This window comes from Amblyomma mixtum, chromosome 8 (assembly GCF_055824585.1).
Source record: "Amblyomma mixtum isolate Tamu chromosome 8, ASM5582458v1, whole genome shotgun sequence".
NCBI classification, from domain to species: Eukaryota; Metazoa; Arthropoda; class Arachnida; order Ixodida; family Ixodidae; genus Amblyomma; species Amblyomma mixtum.
This window is the reverse complement of record NC_143019.1, coordinates 46,484,971-46,504,137: the sequence shown is the minus strand read 5'-3', so window position 1 is coordinate 46,504,137 and position 19,167 is coordinate 46,484,971. Positions and strand designations below refer to the sequence as shown.

General features: G+C 48.8%; 1 protein-coding gene across 1 annotated transcript; it reads left to right on the top strand.

The window, feature by feature from the left end:
• The first annotated feature begins 7,827 nt into the window (after window positions 1-7,827).
• On the top strand, window positions 7,828-11,851 carry LOC149332272 (organic cation transporter protein-like). The gene is made up of 3 exons (XM_089557502.1): window positions 7,828-8,046; window positions 8,214-9,068; window positions 11,741-11,851. The coding sequence occupies exons 1-3, from the start codon at window positions 7,828-7,830 to the stop codon at window positions 11,849-11,851; spliced, it is 1,185 nt and encodes a 394-aa protein (XP_089413628.1).
• The last annotated feature ends 7,316 nt before the right edge of the window (window positions 11,852-19,167 follow it).

The window sequence follows — 19,167 nt, the reverse complement described above, 5'->3', positions numbered from 1 at the left end:
TCAGCATTTAGCTTGATCGAAAATTTTGTTCGGTTTATGTGGCTTCTCGCGTTCTAGCAAGTGGCATTTAAGTGGTGGTGCAGTGAAGCTACCAGGTATGTGAGCAGTTCAACTGAAAGGGCTAGACAACTCTCTCTAATAATGAGCCTTTGTAGGCAATTACTCTTCTGTAGTTGAATCAATATGGATAATAGCTCAACAAGCGGGGCAAGAAAAGAGCAGACGGAAAAACGCTGTCTAAAAATTCAGGGGGCACTTTTGCGTAGAGGCGAAAGCGTTTTCCGCACCACTTTGCCTATGTGACACCAGTGACGTCACCACTGGATGACGTCACACATAATTAATGACGAAGTAATGACAAATTACTAATTAATGACTAATCACTGATTAATCACTCAACACTAATTGACTGCTAATTAATGGCGCGTAAGCTTCGCCTTTAGGAGTGGAACGCGACAGCATGTTGTAGCGCTCAGCGTTGTCAGCGCTAAAGCTGGAACCGCATGGCGCGTTTTTGGACGCGATTGCCGCGCGGATGGTGGGACGCGCTTCATTCTGACGCGTGCCCAGCATAATCAAACACGAAATCGCTCCGCCGCGTGGTTCTACACGTGTAGAAAAAAACGCCTCGCGCTGCTCGTCCACTGACGTCACAGCCGCCGTCCACCAATCAGCGTGTAGGCACGTGTCATTTTGGTTTTTCGGTTTGCCAACAGATGGCTCTGCTCTCCGCGCATCTCGGCGGTACCTTTTGGGGGAAACTTTGCTCTTTCCGCAGAAATAAATCTAGGAGACATCCAGTCAGAAACTATTAAGCTGGGAGATAGGGGAACTCCGCAGGGCTCAGTGCTCTCTCCTTTCTTATTCAACCTGGCGTTGAAGAACCTACCGCCGCTATTGAAGACTGTCGAAGGTATAAACCATACGCTATATGCGGATGACATAACAATATGGACGCATACAGGAAACGATGGGGAAATAGAACAAAATCTCCAACACGCGATCGATATTGTCCAGGAATACGCAGAATGGGCAGGACTAAAATGCTCGCCAAGCAAATCCGAACTTCTGGTGATCCGGGGGGCTAGCAAACGCGATACCAACGCAGGAGACATTCACGTACTGGTAAATGAGACTCCGGTAGTCAGAGTTGACAAAATCAGGGTCCTAGGACTTATAATACAGGACAATAGAAAGAACACAGAGACAATAAACAGGCTTAAGTCCACAATTAACATGACAACCAGGCTCATAAGGCGAATAGCTAACAAAAGACGGGGAGTCAAAGAGAAAGATCTCTGCCGAATGGTTCAGGCTTTCGTGATAAGCAGAATAGTTTACGCCGTTCCCTACCTCAAGCTAGGGCTGGCGGAACAGAACAAAATAGATGGGATCATAAGGCAGGCATATAAAGCAGCATTGGGGCTGCCCCACTGCACTCCTACGGAAAGACTTCTTAAACTGGGGATCTACAACACCACCACGGAACTATGCGAGGCACATATATTTGCGCAATTAAGGAGGCTTGCGACCTCACCCCCGGGGAGAAAGATCCTGAGCAACCTAGGATTACATGATAAAATTCCGGAAAGAAACGCGCAGGCAAAATTACAGACCAAAGTTAGAAAATTACTCACTATTAAACCACTTCCAAAAAACATGCACCCTGCTTTTCACGAAGGCAGGAGGAGAGCCAGAGCAAAGGCCCTTGAAGCCAAGCTCGAAGGCTCGGAACACACAACCTATGTAGACGCGGCGGAATACGAAGGAGGCGACTCCTTTGTGGTCGTGGCCGTGAACGACTCGGGTGAAACATTAACGGCCGGTTCGGTCAAAACAAAAAACTCAGGGACAGCGGAGGAGGCGGCTATCGCCATGGCAATGGCCAGCACCAAAGCAGTCACCATAATTAGCGACTCCAAGGTGGCTATCAACAATTTTGCGCGGGGTATGATCTCCCAGGAGGCAGAACGAATATTAAGACATAAAGACTGGGACCAAAGAGAGGTGGAACTAATATGGGTGCCGGCACACTCGGGGAACAGGGGAAACGAGTTGGCTCACAGTATAGCTCGAGGTTATGTCAGCCGAGCAGTGAGCCGGGTCGAGTCCCCAAATTTCACGAGAGATGCATTCATATCATTTCACGAATACACCAATCAGTTTAAACTGGAAAGGAGGATCTATCCGCCACCAGACAAAAAGCTCGACAAAAGCCAGGAGGTAACGTGGCGTCGGCTCCAGACGCGAGCCTTCTTTAGCCCGTCGAGACTAGCACACATGTATCCAACACAATACAACGCTACATGCAAACAATGCGGCGAGATAGCCGGATATGACCACATTTTATGGAGCTGCAAAAAGGCGCCGCCACCGGCGGACCTACTACCAGTCCCTTCTCTAGAGCGGTGGGAGGCTATACTGGCCAGCTCAGACCCGTTGACGCAAGTCCGGGCCACTGAGTGGGCTCACAAGGTCGCCAAGAGCCATGGGCTCGAAGCCACCTAGTATAATGCCCACTAGGGCTCAGTGCTGACAATAAACGTTTTCCAATCCAAAAATTCCTGGGAGGAGCTGGCTTTACTGTTGAGTGTGTCCAAAGAGCCACGTGCATTCACGCATCGTGTTCGTTCGCGCGTAGTGTTCAGCCAACATGCACAAGACAACCTTTAACGAGGTATAATTACATGAAGATTATTTTTATTCTAGTGTCCTGTAATTTAAAGGGCATATTATATATGCGGTAACAGATAATTCACCTCGTATGCTGTTGTGTGGTCTGGCAACCGGAAAAAACGCGGCGCGACAGCGCCTCTTCATTTTTCTCGTGCGGGTGCTCGCGCGTCGGCGGCAACGCGGGCGGTCGCCGCGCGTCGCGTTTTCGCTCGCGAAAAACGCTCCATGCGGTTCCAGCTTAACGCATGCCGCCCACATCTCTCTCTCATCCCCCCACGCAGCAACACAGATACGGGATACGGACCCGGCCCACCGCTACCTTATATGGGCCCCTGGTCATCAGGGGTTGGCAGGAAACGAGGCAGCAGACGCAGCCGCCCGCGCGCTCTCTCACCGGGCTGTTTTCTCCTCCCCACCCGATCAGGAACCCGATTTTAATCCGGTCTATACTTTCAAAGATTTTACAACCTACTATCAAAATAGTCATGGCCTTTACCCTAGCCCGTGCAAAGGACTGAAGAAGGCGGATGGGTGGTTCCTTCTCCGCCTTCTCACCAATAAATTGCTGTGCCCGGCAACACTAAAACATTTTGACCCCTCCTTTAACGGCAGCTGCCCACACTGTAGTGCGGTGTCTTCTGACACCTATCACATGGTGTGGGCCTGCCCCTCCAACCCGGCTATTCCTCCCATCCCCAACCCAACCCGGGAGGACTGGGAGGCGACCCTGCTCGGCTGCCACGACTTACAGGCGCAGCAAGCCTGAATTGGGCGCGCCCGGGCGGCGGCCACCGCCACTGAGGTCCCATACCAGGGACCTCCACCTAGTGCTTGTAAGGATCGGTTCCTTATGGGCTGATTCAAACATACCTCCTGTCCCATCTTAATAAATGTTATCACCACTACCACCACCACCACACGTATACCTATAAACGCGATGCTAGCCTTCTCTGACCCAGGGAGCCAGTTATGCGAACATCCTTTCCATAAAATGAAACAACATTGTCAATGCCAACGCATGCAGCGCACATCTTCCACTCCGCCACGTAGCCTAAAGCACGTTTGAGGTGTCCACTGTTACAAGAGGGCAGTTATGTGCGTTTCCTTTGCTTTCCAAGCTCCCGCTCCATTGGTTTCGCAGCTTAAAGCGCGACTAAGGTGTCCACTGCTGGTTACAACGGACAACGGGGACGGCAACGGCGATGGCGACGGCAACGGGAACGCCGTGAAACGCAGAAACGGGCGCGAAGGATCTTCGCCCTAAATCAACCTTTCTTTCTAGCTTTCCGATTTTTCATGGACGCTTGTGCTGCCACAGAAAAGTGTGCGGATTTTTGAAGGGCAGCTCTTGCAATGTATGCCTATACTAAAACAGCCTATGGCTGTTTTCAGTGATCTGTCGTCTTGGATCAGTTTTGTTTTTAAACAGCGGCCTTAGGTTCGGTCCAATAAGGACAGGCGCTACAGGGGTCACCTTGACATCATTTTAGAGCGCAGCTCTTTGGCGCCCGTTTCTGCGTTTCACGGCGTCGCCGTCGCCGTTGTCCGTTGTAACCAGCAGTGGACACCTTAGTCGCGCTTTAAGCTGAGAAACCGATGTAGCGGGAACTTGTACACCAGAGTGAAGGCTCATAACTGCCCAAGCAAGCCATCGCCACAGGCGGGCTGCCAGCGTCATGAGCCTCCGGGACATGAACATTTGAGTGCAGTGGGGCCATGGGGGGGGGGCACGGACCTGTGTCCCAAACTCCCCTGTTGTAAATAAAGTTTTCACCACCCTCTTGGAGCAGTGGACACCTCAATCGTGCTTTAGGCTACGTGGCGGTAGTGACAGATGTGCGCTGCATGCGTTGGCATTGACAACGTTTTGTCAGAAACGCGCCACTGAAAACGTAGGCCTTCGGTGTTCGTTATGTTCGTTGGCGTTGACAAAGTTTTACACTCCGATGATTTTAAGCAAAGGAAGTGTGTATAATGACTTCGTGGCTCAGTGGACACCTGAATCATGCATATAGGTACGTGGGGTGATGAGAGAGATGTGGGCTGTATGCGTTAACGCTGACAACGCTGAGCTTACTCTCGCGATCAACCATTAACTGCCACCTGCCAGGGTGGCAGGGTGGGTGGGGATTTTATTGTAGATATGAAGACAAACAGGAATTCCTTATCACTCATGTGGGAGAACATTCCGTTACTCTCGCTCGTAACGCCTCCCACGGCTGTGACAACATCGCGAAATACTATCATAGACCTCCTGTTTGAGAACCAGGGATTGGTGCAGCAAGTTGAGCATATATTTATCTATTTCTCCGACCACGAATCTTCCTTCATGACAGTCAAGAGCTGTTAGAGGAGGGTTTCTTGAGGAAGGATTATGTGTGAAAAATAACACGTTGTCTCTAATTGTATATACTTGTCTTGCTCGATTTCTTTGCCTGAATCTACCGAAAAGCTGAAGCCGCTGGTGTGCTGCGCTCAAATTTCGCATTAGGAAGTAATGTAATCGTCGGCATTTTTTTTTTTTTTAGTGTGCGACTGCAAAGGGATGTTTTGAGCCGGCAAACTGCCGAACCGGGATGCCGTACGTCCGCCAGGGCAGATCAGAGCCATGGTCAAGAGGCTAACGAGGCACCAACCCTGTTTCGTGAAGGCTCCAGCAGAAGCAAGGCAGGTTGGCAGAGCAGGGTCGGTCGGAGTACCGGACAGTCGCACGACTGTTCGAACGTTCTAGGCTAGCAAACGCTGCAGCTTCAAGAGTTGGTTAATAAAAATGGTGCGTCACTCATAAAGACATGTAATTTCACTACGACTTAAGGCAACGAATGTATCGCTCACACGCAGTCATACTACTTTATTTCCTGTGCACTAAGAACTTTTCTGTTCAGCTCATTCCAGATATTGTAACACTACTCCTATCTTCATCTTATTTGCTGAGATTATCACCATCCTCTAGGCGAGCCACGAGTGCACGCTCCCACGAGGCCCACGGCTCGAGGTATCACGCCCTTCCAGGCCCGCCATACTTGCGCTAGAGAAAGTGTATTGGTTTTTCTAAGCCCTTATACCCGCCCTCACGAATTCCATCGGCCAGGTTAGCACCGTGGTCTCTACCGCCATGTCGCGCGCCGGTGGTGGTGGTGAAAACTTTTTAATAAACAAAAGGACAGTTTGCAGACCAAAAATGGCCCTTTACATAGGTGGAGGCCTTAGTCCGGGACCCCGCTGGTCAAGGCCGCTACTCGCGCCCGTTGGACTAGAGCCCTTTGAGACTCCAGCCCCGAGCAGTTGAGCAGGGCTGCCTCCCATGCCTCTCGGGAAGGGTAAGGATTTGGGGGAAGGGAAGGATTCTTTTGACAGGCCCATACCATGTGGAAGGTATCGGAAACTTCCCCACAGTGAGGGCAGCGCCCATCAATTTTGGGGTCGAAATGTTTCACTATTGCAGGACACAACAGAGTGTTGGTCTGCAAGCGCCTCTGAGTTCGCTCATCAGCTTTACGTAGGCCCTTAGCCGGGACCGGGAAAAGCCGATGGCGTTCGCAATAGTAGTCCAGAATTTCTCTGAACCGCAGAAGCGGTTGCACAATCTCCGAGCCGGAAGAGCTTGGATGAGGTGCCCGGTAGGTAAGCGCTCGGGCAGCCGCGTCCGCAGCCTCATTTCCTCTAACGCCCTGATGGCCCGGAGTCCAAACTATGCGTTTGGGCGAGGGGTCCGATTCCCTCACTGCGCGCTTTAATATACTGTAGGCTAAAGGTGAAATCTCGCCAGCCAGGTAGTGTTGACAGGCTCGACGCGAATCTGTCACGATTACCTTCGAATTCAAGTCCTAGGCGGCAATCGCAATGGCTACTTCCTCGGCCTGTGCTGAATTTCGAGCTCGAAAGGAGAGCCCGTTAACGCATTGATCCTGGTGAACTACTGCGGCCGTGTAGAATCCATTGGGGCGACGGCCCTGCCACGTCGACGTAGTATACACCCTGTTTGGATCCGTGTTGGTGTTCGAGTGCCCGAGCGCGCGCCTCTCGTCTGCCTTCGTGTGTATGTGTGTCCACGTTGCGCGGGAGTGGAGGGACCCAGAGCTTGTGACGCCATAGCTCCGGAATCCGACACGTCTCCTCTGGAGTGCACTCGTGTTGGATGTGCAAGCGGTCTAGCAGGCGGCGCCCAGATGCCGTCTGCGAGAGTCGCGTATATTGGTTCACGAGGTGGGCCTCCCGTAACTCCTGGTAGGAGTTGATCACCCCCAACGCTGACAACTTAGCATTAGAGGTGGCCACTAGGAGGCCCAGTGCTCGCTTTGTAGCTTTCCTAACGATGGTGTCGATTCTTATTTCTTGTTGTTTCGTAGTGCGAAGGTAGGGAACGGAGTAGAGGATCCTGCTGGTCACGAAGGCATGGGCGAGCCGAAGCGCGTCCCTGCCTCGCAACCCGCCGCGCTTGTTAGAAACGCGATGGATCATGCGTCCGACCTGTTCGCCTACGCGCTTGAGTTTGGCAATAGTGGATTCCGGGCTGAGCCTGTTATGGATGAACAGACCTAGTATGCGGAGCTCCCCGACCTCTTTGATAGGACCTCCCGTCAGAGAGATTTGCAAACTCGTGTTGTCTTTAGGATTGGATCTGATGGGCAGAAGTTCCGATTTTGCGGGAGCACATTGGAGACTGCAGCCGATAGCGTAGCTATCGGTTATGGTGGCGGCCCGCCGAAGGCGGTCCTCCATTTCCCCGCCGGCAGTCCGAGGTCGGGCACGCCATCCTGGTCTGTCAGTTTCACCCGGCCGCCCACCACCGGAATATCGACCGAAGAATTGCAGACTGGCGGACCGTACGGCCACGACAGCTTCCAACAACGGACGCTCTTCTTCGGCATCGCTGGCATAGTGGTACTGATATGTCACAGCCAGTCATTCGCCCTCATTTCCGGCCCCGTGGACCACTGGTGCCAGCCCCCACCGCAGTTCTCCCATCTCTCGGTTGAGACCTGGGAAAACGTCGGCATACCCCTGGACGAAAAAGGCGGCTACAGCCTGTGCTACGCCTACGCCAATCCCACATTTGGTAACGGCAGCGATACCGCGGAGACATTTGCATGCGATGCGTGGGACTACGATCAAGGACGGGCAAGGCGGACTGTCCGAACCTTCTGGAACATGGTCTGCCACCGGTCGTGGCTGCGGGCCGTGGCTGACGCAGTCTACATGAGTGGAGCACTGGTCTTCGTTCCCTTGGCCGGGTACGTGGCTGATATGTCGGGGCGGCAGCCGGTAATAGTCGGAGCAGTAACATCTGTGCTTTTCAGTGCTCTGGGCAGCTGCTGCGCCGACACATACTTCGCCCACGTGGCCACGCGGTTCGTCAGCTCAGGAAGTGTGAGCAGCATCTTTCTCATCACGTTTATCTTGACCTACGAGCTGACTCCGTTCAGGTACTAGGCATCCTACCTAGTCCCCATGACCACCGTCCCCTTTGTCTGCGCCGATGTGTTCACTCTTTTCATGGTCCGCCTCTATTTGATTTGTCCTGGTTTTGGCTCCAGGCAGTTGTCTTGAGTCCCACGGTACTCCTGCTCTCCGCTTTCTGCGTCATCAACGAGTCACCCCTTTGGCTGATCACGATGTCGCAATTCCGCGAAGCCGAGGAAATCATGAAGCGAGCTGCCAAAATAAACGGCGTGAAGCTCGAAGCAGCCAAGCAGTCCGTGCGCACACTTCGGTCCGAGCTTAAAGGGCGGGAGGGCATTCACTCCGCCGTCTCACCGGCCGGCGTCGCAAGCGCTAGGGACCTTCGGGAACGAGCCACTGTCGTCTTCCTCATCAGCTTCGCCATCATGCTCGCCTATTACCGCATGTTGTGGGCAGTGCTGGAGCTCCAGGCCTCCGAGGGGGTGAAGGTCACGGACGTTTGCGTGGGGATACCCAGCTACACGGCCCTCTTCATCGTCGTCAACATCGCCGGCGGGAAGCAGTTCCTCTTGTTCATGCTGCCACTGCTCGGAGGTCTGTGCAGTCTGTGCGGCGTAGTCGCGTACGCAAGGCCCTGGTGCTTGGCCTACGTTCTCATGAGCATCGCGAAGCAGTGCGCCATCCTGACCATAACCGCACACTACATCTTTATTGCGGAACTGTTCCCGACGAGCGCTCGATGCGCGGTTATGTGCACAGCGTACGCATGTGGTCGCGTAGGGGCGACTGTCGCCTCCTCACTCCGATTGCTGAAGGAATACGGGCGCGATGATGTGGGCTTTCCGATCGTCGGCGGCGTGGTATTTTCCAGCCTAGTACCTTTGCTGCGACTGCCCGAGACCAGCTTTGGACGCCAACAGCAGCCAAACAAAGAGCGGAGGAAGGACCCTCTGTTCTTAATGCAAGAGTCTTTGAAGGTGATGCCGCATGTGAGTGGACAAAACAGTCCACATCGAGCACGCAGTGTACGTCGATGACATAGTGGAGCGGGCACGGAGTTTGAACAGCGTGCTGGAAAAAGCAGGCTGATTTCGACTTATGTTTATAATATTGTTTCAAGACTGAACAAGTGCTCTAAGCAAATGTCCCGACGACTAACCTATAAGAACGTATAATTTCATATTGCTACAGTTTAATCCAGATGTTGTCAATTTTGATTGCAAATGTGCAAGAACCTTTAGTATTTTTTCTCTGCAAGTGCCCTAAGGAAATGTCCAGCGGACTAATAGCTACGTATACTTTCACATTGCTAGTGTTTAACCCAGATGCTAATTTCATTGAAAATGGGCAGAAACCTGAACTATTTTTTTCTGCAAATAGCCCAATACCTTAGCATTTCAGCGCACCATTTTTTCCACACAGTCTTGCTCGTTTTGAAAATTTTGATATACGCATCAAACGAAATCTCTTCACTACGAGGGAAGATTGGTTTTCAAAAAAGCGAAATAATATGCACTAATAAGCAATATGCTCAAGCCACTGAGAGTCACATATACCTAGTTGGAGCCTTTGTGCTTTACTCCAGGAATAATTTTCGTGGTAATGCAGCCCGGCCTTTGCAGCGCCATGGGGATTACTTAAGTTTGGGCTACCCTTGAGTCCCCATGGCACATACGATGGGGTACCCAAAAGAAACCGGACTTATTTTTGTTTGAACTTATTTGTTCACATTTTAAGCACAGACCTTCAATCTCCTTCAAAGTATTCCCCACTTGCAATGATACGCTTGTCGAATCTTTCATTCCATTTTTCAAAGCATTGTTTAAATTCATCTTTTGTGATGCTTGACAGGGCCTCCGTCGTTTTTTTCTTCATCTCAGCAACATCAACGAAACGCTTTCCATTCACCTATTTTTCATTCTAGGAAACAAAGAAAGTAGCACGGGGCAAGGTTGGTATAGTAGGATGGTTGAGGAATAGGGGTCATGCCATTTTTGGTCCAAAATTGTCGTAGAGACAGGGCTGTGTGAGCAGGGGCATGGCCATGATGGAAAAACCAGTCACCCGACCGCCATAAATCTGGCCGCTTCCACCGCACACTGTTGCCCAATCTTTTCAAAACATCCAAGTAGAAAGCCTGGCTAACTGTCTGACCCTGCGGAACAAATTCTCAATGGACGACTCCTCTCACGTCGAAAAAAGAAATCAGCATTGTTGTGAGGTTTGGTTTCACCTGACGAGCTTTCTTGAGGCGAGGTGAATTTGAAGTTTTCCATTGCCATGATTGTTGCTTTGATTCAGGATTCGATTCAGGAACACTTGAGTTGTCCCCTTAGCATCGTCCTTGTACGTCTTTCTTAATATTTCAAGAGTTTTCATTCAACTTTTTCGGAGCAAAAATCAGAATTTCACCGGCGCACGCTGTTCACGAAAATCAGCCATTGCAAAAACGACATTCACACAAAACAGTCGTCACTCTAAAACTCTGCCTAAACTAGTATGACCTCCTTCAACGATGGCACTTGGCTTACTGACTCTGGAATGTTCGTTCTATGCGCTCCTAGAGGCAAAACGCGGTACCACAGAACCTTTGTCGAACAAAAAATTTAGTCCGGTTTCTTTTAGGTACCCCCTCGTACGCTGACGTCATGATGCTGACTGTTTGCTTTCCTTGAATTTACTGCGTAGGCAGAAAGTTTTGCACAAACGTGGCAGCCTTTCTCTGCTGTCCCAGTCATATAGGTCATAGGTGTGCCGTAAAACCCAACGCAGCCCTCAGGAATTAACAAGTGTTGTTTCGCTTATTCTGAACCAGTCCCTAACTTTTTGTATGACTTGGTCCTGGTGACAATAATCATCGCTTAAACAAAGTATCCTTCAACATCATTAACCTTGTGATCAATACTTCTAATTTGATCCCCAAGCGAGTGACCTTGTGATCAGTACATGTAATTATCTCCACAAGGAAGAAAGTGGGTCCTCAGCAGGCGTTAAATTTCGCCAACGGATTAAGGATGCCCAAATCCTCTCTCTGCAGCATGCCTGAAAACAACACTGCAGATTTTTTTTTTTGCATTATCTCACTTCTCATTGCCACCTTGATCTCGAGAACGTTGCTACAGCTTTAAACCCAATTCGGATCTTCACTTCCTTCCTTCAGAAATGCAGCTCGTCTTATTTTTACGGTAGAAGGTGTTCCTTGTTTGATCTCCTTTATTACTCTTCTTATGTTATGAAAAAAATAAATTGTATTGCGGGGCGCCACAAGAAACCATTGCATTTATAACTTTTTTATATCAGGACGAATAATCAGTGCCGCTGCTCCGAACCGGTCAAGTACTCCTTTCGTAGGAAAGTGTAAAAAAAAAGAAAATTTGAGGGCACACGTAAGCTACACCTTAAGGGCATGCCACGATAGCGATAGCTTTTGTTGGTTAATGCTCATGTATGCCGAATTGCTCATTGTCTACTTCACATTCATAGATCCCTGGGAGTCCATATAACAATACTTGTGCACTGGCGCAGCAGTTAAGCGATGGGCCACTGCCCTGCGATGGCAGGTGCTCCCAAAGGTGGGCTTGTGTGACCCAGGTTGCTCTTCGCGAGCAACCTCTCCCGACCAATCAACAATTTAACAGTTTGCTCGCAATTCATTGTGCAGGTTGTGATCACGCCACATGGATACGTAACCTGGGTGGTCTACCCGCCACCTAGGGATGCAACCAAGACTGGCCACTCAGACAACCGGTGGGCAACAGTTGGAGGCGGATAGACATCGGCGAAATTGGTGTGTGGGGGTCTTAGTGTTAGTGCGCTGAAAAATAGGACTGCCTTGAGGGTTTGCGTCAGCGGCACTGCGAACGCAGTAAGCAAGCTCCGATGTGTCGACGGACTTGTTCGAGGATAGAGTGTGCATAATTGGCGTTAGGTCACGCCACCTTTATTCGCGGGATCGATTCGATGACCGGTTCAATGTGTACGGAGGGAAGCGAGCACCACCAGAATCCACGCTGCGCTTTACCTCTCTACGGCTTTAACTTCTACTGGGCGTAAATGGTTGCCGAAGCTTGTTTCGTATAAGGCCCATGCAAGGAAGGAAAAACAAAAGGGAGTACTACAGGAGCGGAAAAAGAATCTGCCGATAGAGGGAGTGACGCAGTAAAAAAAAACCTCTAGAGACAACTACATCAGCCATAAAAACATCCTTTTTGAACACGTGCGTACTGCATTAAAAGGGTGGTTTGTAAGCCATAAACTGCTCCACATTTGTAGAAATAATGATGGGAGCACTTCTCCGTTTACGCGCCGTGCAAACTTGACTGGTTGGGACCGCGTCGAGCTCTTCTTCTTCCGTCACGGCTTTCGCTTTTCTCTTTATTCTTCTCTTTCTGAACTGTCTTCTCCTGGTGTGAAGTAGCGAACTAAAACCCCCTTCTGCTGAACCCGCGTTGCTTGAATTTTTTTCTCTCTCTCTCTTTCTAACCTCCACCAAAGGCCACAATAGTAAAAACTCCCTCGCTGCTATGGCTCAGTGGTTGGGGCTCTCGGCTATACAGCCGGAGTACCCGGGTTCGAACCCGACCCCGGTGGCAGCTGTGGATGGAGGCGAAATGCTACGTGGTCAAAAATATTCTGAAGCCCTCCACCATGGCACTTTTTTCTCTCTTTCTTCTTTCACTCACATCTCTCTTCCTTATGTAAAGACTCGGCTGAGGTGTCCGCTGAGAAGGGAGACAGTCACTGCGTCTTCCATTTCCTAAAAATACGTTTTTTTTTTTTAAATGTACCGCATACTAGACTGGGTAGTAACGCTAGATCTCGATTGTGCCGCTTGGCCTGAGAAAGCGTGCTTACAGCAGCCAGGATTCATTTGTAATTTGGAAGGAAAAAATAAGGAAAATGTCGCTAAACAGACACCAGTGTTAAAGGCTTGGCTGCCGAAGAGGCTTTTGTCCCGGCGAAAAATGAGCGTGGCCTTTGGGAAACTTTAACCATATAGTCTATTCCTTCAAATTAACACCGGTGGGGTTATTTCTTCGCTGTGCGTCTCCGCTTTCGCATGTAGTTTTTTGTTTAGCGCAAACTTTGCTACGAAGAACAAGGCTTCGTTCCCCAAGACAACTTACAGGGTCATGAATCAGCTTTCTCTCTCTCTCTCTCTCTATATATATATATATATATATATATATATATATATATATATATTAATTGCCTTAATTATGAATAGAGCAATGGAAAATGCCAACTAATAAACGACTCTGTCCCAATGCTTTCCTGGGAAGATCATTAGCAAGCCAGAGAATGTAAACCAGAGGAAGGCTGGTGGGCAGAAAAGTGAAAACAATCATCAAAAGGAACTTGGGAAGGAAAGGATACTCTCTTCGAGGATGAGTTGCGGGAATGAGGAAAGGCGCCAGAGGTGGGGGCGCCGCATTAAACACAACCGCCGGGGAGCATCGATTCCTTCATTAATCTTCATTAGCCGCACTCAGATTGAGTCGATCGGCCTACAGGTTTCTGTGGAAGCTGAGCGCCCTCTAGCCGTGCGTTTTATTCTTGGTTTCATTTTTCTCCGAGGATATTTTCCCATGGTGGCAGGAAGCAATTTCCTAATGCGCTGTCTTCAGGAGCTGCTTGATAAAAGGTAACTGAACAGAGTGTTTATTAGGGCTACGGCATTGTTTATGAACGTTCTGGTGTGCAACGTAGCTGAGCGTTCAAGTGCTGCATGACATGTGAGCGTCATGTGTAATATTTAATGGCAGCGCCTGGAAGACGTGTTCTCGGGGAATAACGCTCGATAACGCAGCGAATGCGGTATTTTCATGCGTTTGTATTTGGTTTTTATAACCGCGTTTCTTATAATAAAAATAATTGGCATTTTAAGTTCAAAGAAATCCTGCGGTGTTATATTTATATGAAGTAATGAACGGATGTTAAGGGTAAATTCGATTGGCATCGTATCTGTTTCTCTGTGGTATGCTACAAGGCAGCGTCAGAAATTGACGTTCGTCGCTTTCGTATAAATATTAAATATTTCAATACTGTTTTTATTCAATGAAGTCGACGTACTTGAACAAACATAAAGATAACGAAGCACCACAAAAATCCTCCAAAATGTTCGCTGTCCATTTGTAATTTTGCAGATGGAAGTTTCCGTTTTATTTTTCGTTCAATATGGTTACTGCATTTCTTCATGGGGTTTGGTCTTCAGTCATTTTGCATCAGCGTCATGCTGCATTTTATAGCGGCTGTTGTTGCCATTTATTTGGTTTCGCGTAGTTATAACTTGCGGTCGCTTTCTTGTTCTAGCAGTTTGTGTATTTTCATTGCTTTTATTCCGTGCCAGGTAATATTTCTCCTTGGGAGTGCAATATAATTTAATAAACAAACTAAATAATATCAACTACTGCACCAAGGGACCAAATCGAGAGTCAGGGGATGATGACGGCAAGGCAGTGTTCTGAGCAACCAGCAAGGGCTAAAACAATGGAAATGCAAGGAGTGTGAACTGCTATTTTTATGTCTTGATGTTTCTGTATCAAAACTCAGAATCAAAAAAAAAAATTGCGGGCGAGTTACTCATTTTTTTTTTGTAGCGGCTAGAACTGGATATAAATTTTTTTGTTGTTCTCCTTTTCTTAAACCCAACAAATAGAACGCTAACAACTATGTTTAAATCACTTTTCGCGCCTATTGAGAATAGTGTAATTCTCATGCTCTGCTTAACCAACAGTCTTATAAAAAAATAGAATCTAGACGAAAAAAGAAAAAAATTAACAAAACGCAATACGTTATGACAGCCAAAGCGAATCCAAAGTAACTCGTAGCTCGCAGACTAGAAGATTGTTACTTTTCTTTAAGGCAAACGAGATCGGAATTATGAAGTCTGCAGCGCTCGGAAAAACAGACAACACGCAGGAGACACCACGTGCGCATGTGGTGTCTCCTTTGTGTTGTCCATGTTTCCGAGTGCTGCAGACTTTATAATGAACAGCCAACTTGTCCAATCAGCTACCCTCATCGAGATCGGAAGTCTTGACGAACAAGTAATAGGTAGTTGGTATAACCTAACCTTAACTTGCAGGGTCGCATCAGTGGGGGCCGCTCTGTGTTAATTTCTAACTGGGTGAACACTACTACCGAAATAGGGCAGCCTTTCCGTGCCAGTGTTTAAAACAATATCCAACAGTACACGTAATTTCATTACTACTGCCAACGGACTTTTTTTTTTTCGACCGTACACTGACGGCTTCAACGGGAACCTTTCACCTAACCGACCGTAATTCATATTATGCAGCAACCAAGACAGCCTGACTGATCGCTGACTGCTAACAGCGGAGGTAATTGGGCGAACTATGCCAAGTATCTTCGTTGGCTGTCCCCCCCTCGCCCCCCCCTCCCCCCCAAAAAAAAAGACAAAGACTGATTACATGGTTTCTGGGCTGATGCATTCTCTTTCTGGCCTGCGAATCCATGAAGCGTGGAGCCCGCGTTAGCCAACGAATAAATGCGAGTTTTGCGCACGCACACACACACGCATATGCGCACTCACGTACGAAGGCGCACACGCACGCACGCACAGAGAGAGAGGGGGGTTTTGCTTAATAGGTCAAGTAACGTTTCCGCAATTCCAGTCGGATGTGATCGTTCTTCTGTCGCGCTCATTGTGCTCTGTGGGCGGAGCTTCGTTCCTTCCACAATCTGGTCGAATAATCGACACCGACGCATGCGCTACACAGCTGCATAAACCTGGAACCTGGGTCAACTAGGTCCGCAGCCTACTCGCTTGCGTAACTAGGCTCCTTCTTATTGTCTCTCCAAAGTACACCGTACACAAAAACCATAGGGACGCTAAGGAATCTCAAGAGTGGGATGCGATATCATTGGATTTCACAATTGCTGCGGCTGCTGTTGAAAATCCTGAGTATTTTTACGTCCGTTGTTTTTTTTTTTGCAGGTTTTGTTCCATAAACTGCCATATTAGGACCACTTGCAGCAGTAGCAAGTGTCTGCTATGCTGCGGTGCTGACGAAACTTGCATATGTCTCACTTCTGCTAATTTCTGATTTAGATTTTCTATCTACGCTGCTTTCTAGAAAGTAGACTTCTCACAACCCGGTGGGCATACAGCTGCGATGATGTCCTAAAGACTCGTTTCCTTCATCTACTAATCATTAATTTAATTGCCACCTGCCACTGTGGGTAGGTTGCCAACTGACATGGTGGGCAGGTTGTGATGACGTCACAAGGTGATGTAACCTCTCTGTACCGATGAGCGAAGTCGTCTCGGACATTGGCGGGGTTTTGGTGTGAAGGCAGTTCTAATGATATTGCATAAATAATGCTACTATATCAGTCGTCAGTGATATCGCTTCGCCTAGTGTTGGTGAGCTGAGCGAACGGTGACTGCGAATAGCTCCTCGGTAGGTTATTCTCAACTGCAAACTGAATGTGAAATAGCTCTGAGCCTCCTTAACCTATTTCTCAGGAGGGTATTGCCGTGGCAACGTGTTGTTTTTTGTCTAAGAAGTTTGAGGCGTGAAAAAAGCAAAAAAAAAAAAAATTCAGGGGGCACTTTGACTGTCTAAAGTGGGTAGAGGCGGAAGCGTTTTCCGCACCACCTTCGCTGTTTCTGTGGCACTGGTGGCGTCACATATATTTGAGTACTAATTACTAAGTGATGGCAAATCACTAATTAATTCTTAATTACTGATTAATGCCTGAATACTAATTAACTGCTAATTAATGACGCTTAAGCTTCGCCTTTAGGAGTGGAACGCGACAGCGCGTTGTAGCGCTGCCAGGGAGTCTACGGAACGGCACCACCCGTTCGGCGCGATGCCTTGCCCTTTGAACGCAACGCTTTTGGTGGAAAGGAAATGGCGCAGTAATTCTCTGTCATCTCGGTGGACACCTGAACCGCACCGTAGAGGAAGGGAGGTGGGAGTGAAAGAAGATAGATAAAGAGGAGCCGTAATGAAGAAAATGAAAATTGTATTTGACGAAAGGAAATTATGCAGTAACTGTCTCACGTATCTCGGTGGACACCCGTCAAAATTCAGGGGGGCACTTTTTGACCTAAAGTGTGGTCATTGATGTGTGGTTAAGATGTTAAGCTTCGCCCCTAAGTGTGGAACGCGACAGCGTCTTGCAACGCTGCCAAGGAGTCCACAGAACGCCATCGCCCATTCGGTTCTACGCCTCGCTCGTCGGTAAATTGGTTTTTGAGGAAAGGAAATGTATCAGTCTCTCATTTGTCGGTGGACACCTAAACCTCGCCGTAGGGGAATGGAGCAGGATGAGAGAGAGTGAAGACACCGTATTCACTAGACGCGCCTTTGTTCATTCCAAACCAACGAGCTGGCATGGCGGAGTGGATAGCGTGCTTGTCTCTCACGCCGAAGACCGGGGTTCGATTCCTGAGCTCGACCAATTTCTTAATCACTTTTATTTATTTATATGCCCTGACTAGTAAAGCTAATTAGGCTAATTTGGTAATTAAGCAATTAACTAAGCTCAGTCCCACTTACTTGGAGCATCACTATACGATCCCTTCAATTGGTTGTATGGTTACTAGCCAAAGTGCAATTGGCCCCGTTTGAAATTCGCGCACTGTGACGTCACGACCGTTTCCACCAATTGAAAAGCGTGACCTTTTCTGTCGACAACTGCTGCTTACAACGATGAGACATTAAAGGCTTCCGCCTTAAAAAATGTCTTAGTTGCAGAGAAAGCGCGCCCGAAAGGCAAATCAGGTAAGTATAACGATGCAAGGACAAAGCGAGAAATGACCAAGAGGACAGAGGCGACGGGTTCAGTCCTGCCGTCATCCATCAAAAACTGCCCCCTCTTCCCCCAACCATTCCTCGCAGACAAAGCAAGGTAATCAGGGGAAAGCCTTGTCTCTGTTGCGCCGCCTCGGAAACTAAGTTCGAGGCCGAACAATATCGTTCACTCTTTATGGAAAGGACAGTTACTTTAGCCTCCCTTAAACCAGCCGTTCATTGCATACTTGAGCAGTCATTTCATTTATTTTTGCTCTTTCATTTGCTTTTCACTTTTCTGTATTGGGAAATGAGCCGGACCATCAAGTTTCTTTTCATCCATCACTCATGGCTTATTTAATTCCCTTGTTTATGATGACAAGCCGGTGACCCAAATTATGTCGCAGCATTAAAGTACAGTGCTCAAGCAAGAGAAAGTGGCACAGATAGGCTGTACGTAAACATCAACAAACTTGAATAAGGAGAAACGCGCTGCAATAAAAGCAAAGCAGACATGTTGGTGTCGCGGCGGTTAGAGATGTTATTGTTGCTTTTTTGTTTTTTGGGTGGAGGGGGAGGGGGCGTCGCGATTTTCTCGGGTTTGAACTGAGCTTAAAGGAGATGCAATTGGCAGAGGGTCAGCTTGGTTAAGCCCGGGAATTGCGAAAGCAACTTCATCCGTTTCTTCTGCCCGCATCCGCCGTGTCTACCGCCGCTCCGCGCCGACGGTTGTTGTTGTTGTTGTTGTGGTGGTGACTGAGAGAAGGACGGAAAGGAAATTGCGCGGGCCTGCCTACTGGCTCGAGCCGAGCCACCACCGCGGCCGCGTGCAGATAGAGGAGAATGAAGAGGTCAGAAGAAAGAGAAAAAGAAAAGACGCGCGTCGCAGCAACAACCGCGTCCGCTGAAGCGGACGCTACTGAAAAAACAGATAAGCATCCGAAGCCGCGATCGCTCCACCCTCGTGTGCTGTGCGATGTCAGTGCACTTTAAAGATCCCACGGTGGTCGAAATTATTCCGGAGACCTCCACTACGGCACCTCTTTCTCTCTTTCTTCTTTCACTCCCGGGAACCTTCCTCCCTTCCCTTACGGCGCGGTTCAGGTGTCCGCCGAGATATGTGTGACAGATACTGCCCCATTTCCTTTCCTCAAAAAACCAAACCAACCAAACGAAACCAAATGTGTGGTTCGCTTGGAACGCGACAGCGTCTTCGAACGCTGCCAGGGAGTCCACAGAACGCCATCACCCGTTCGGCTCTACGCCTTGCTCGTCGGTAAATTGGTTTTTGAGGAAAGGAAATGTATCTGTCTTTCATATC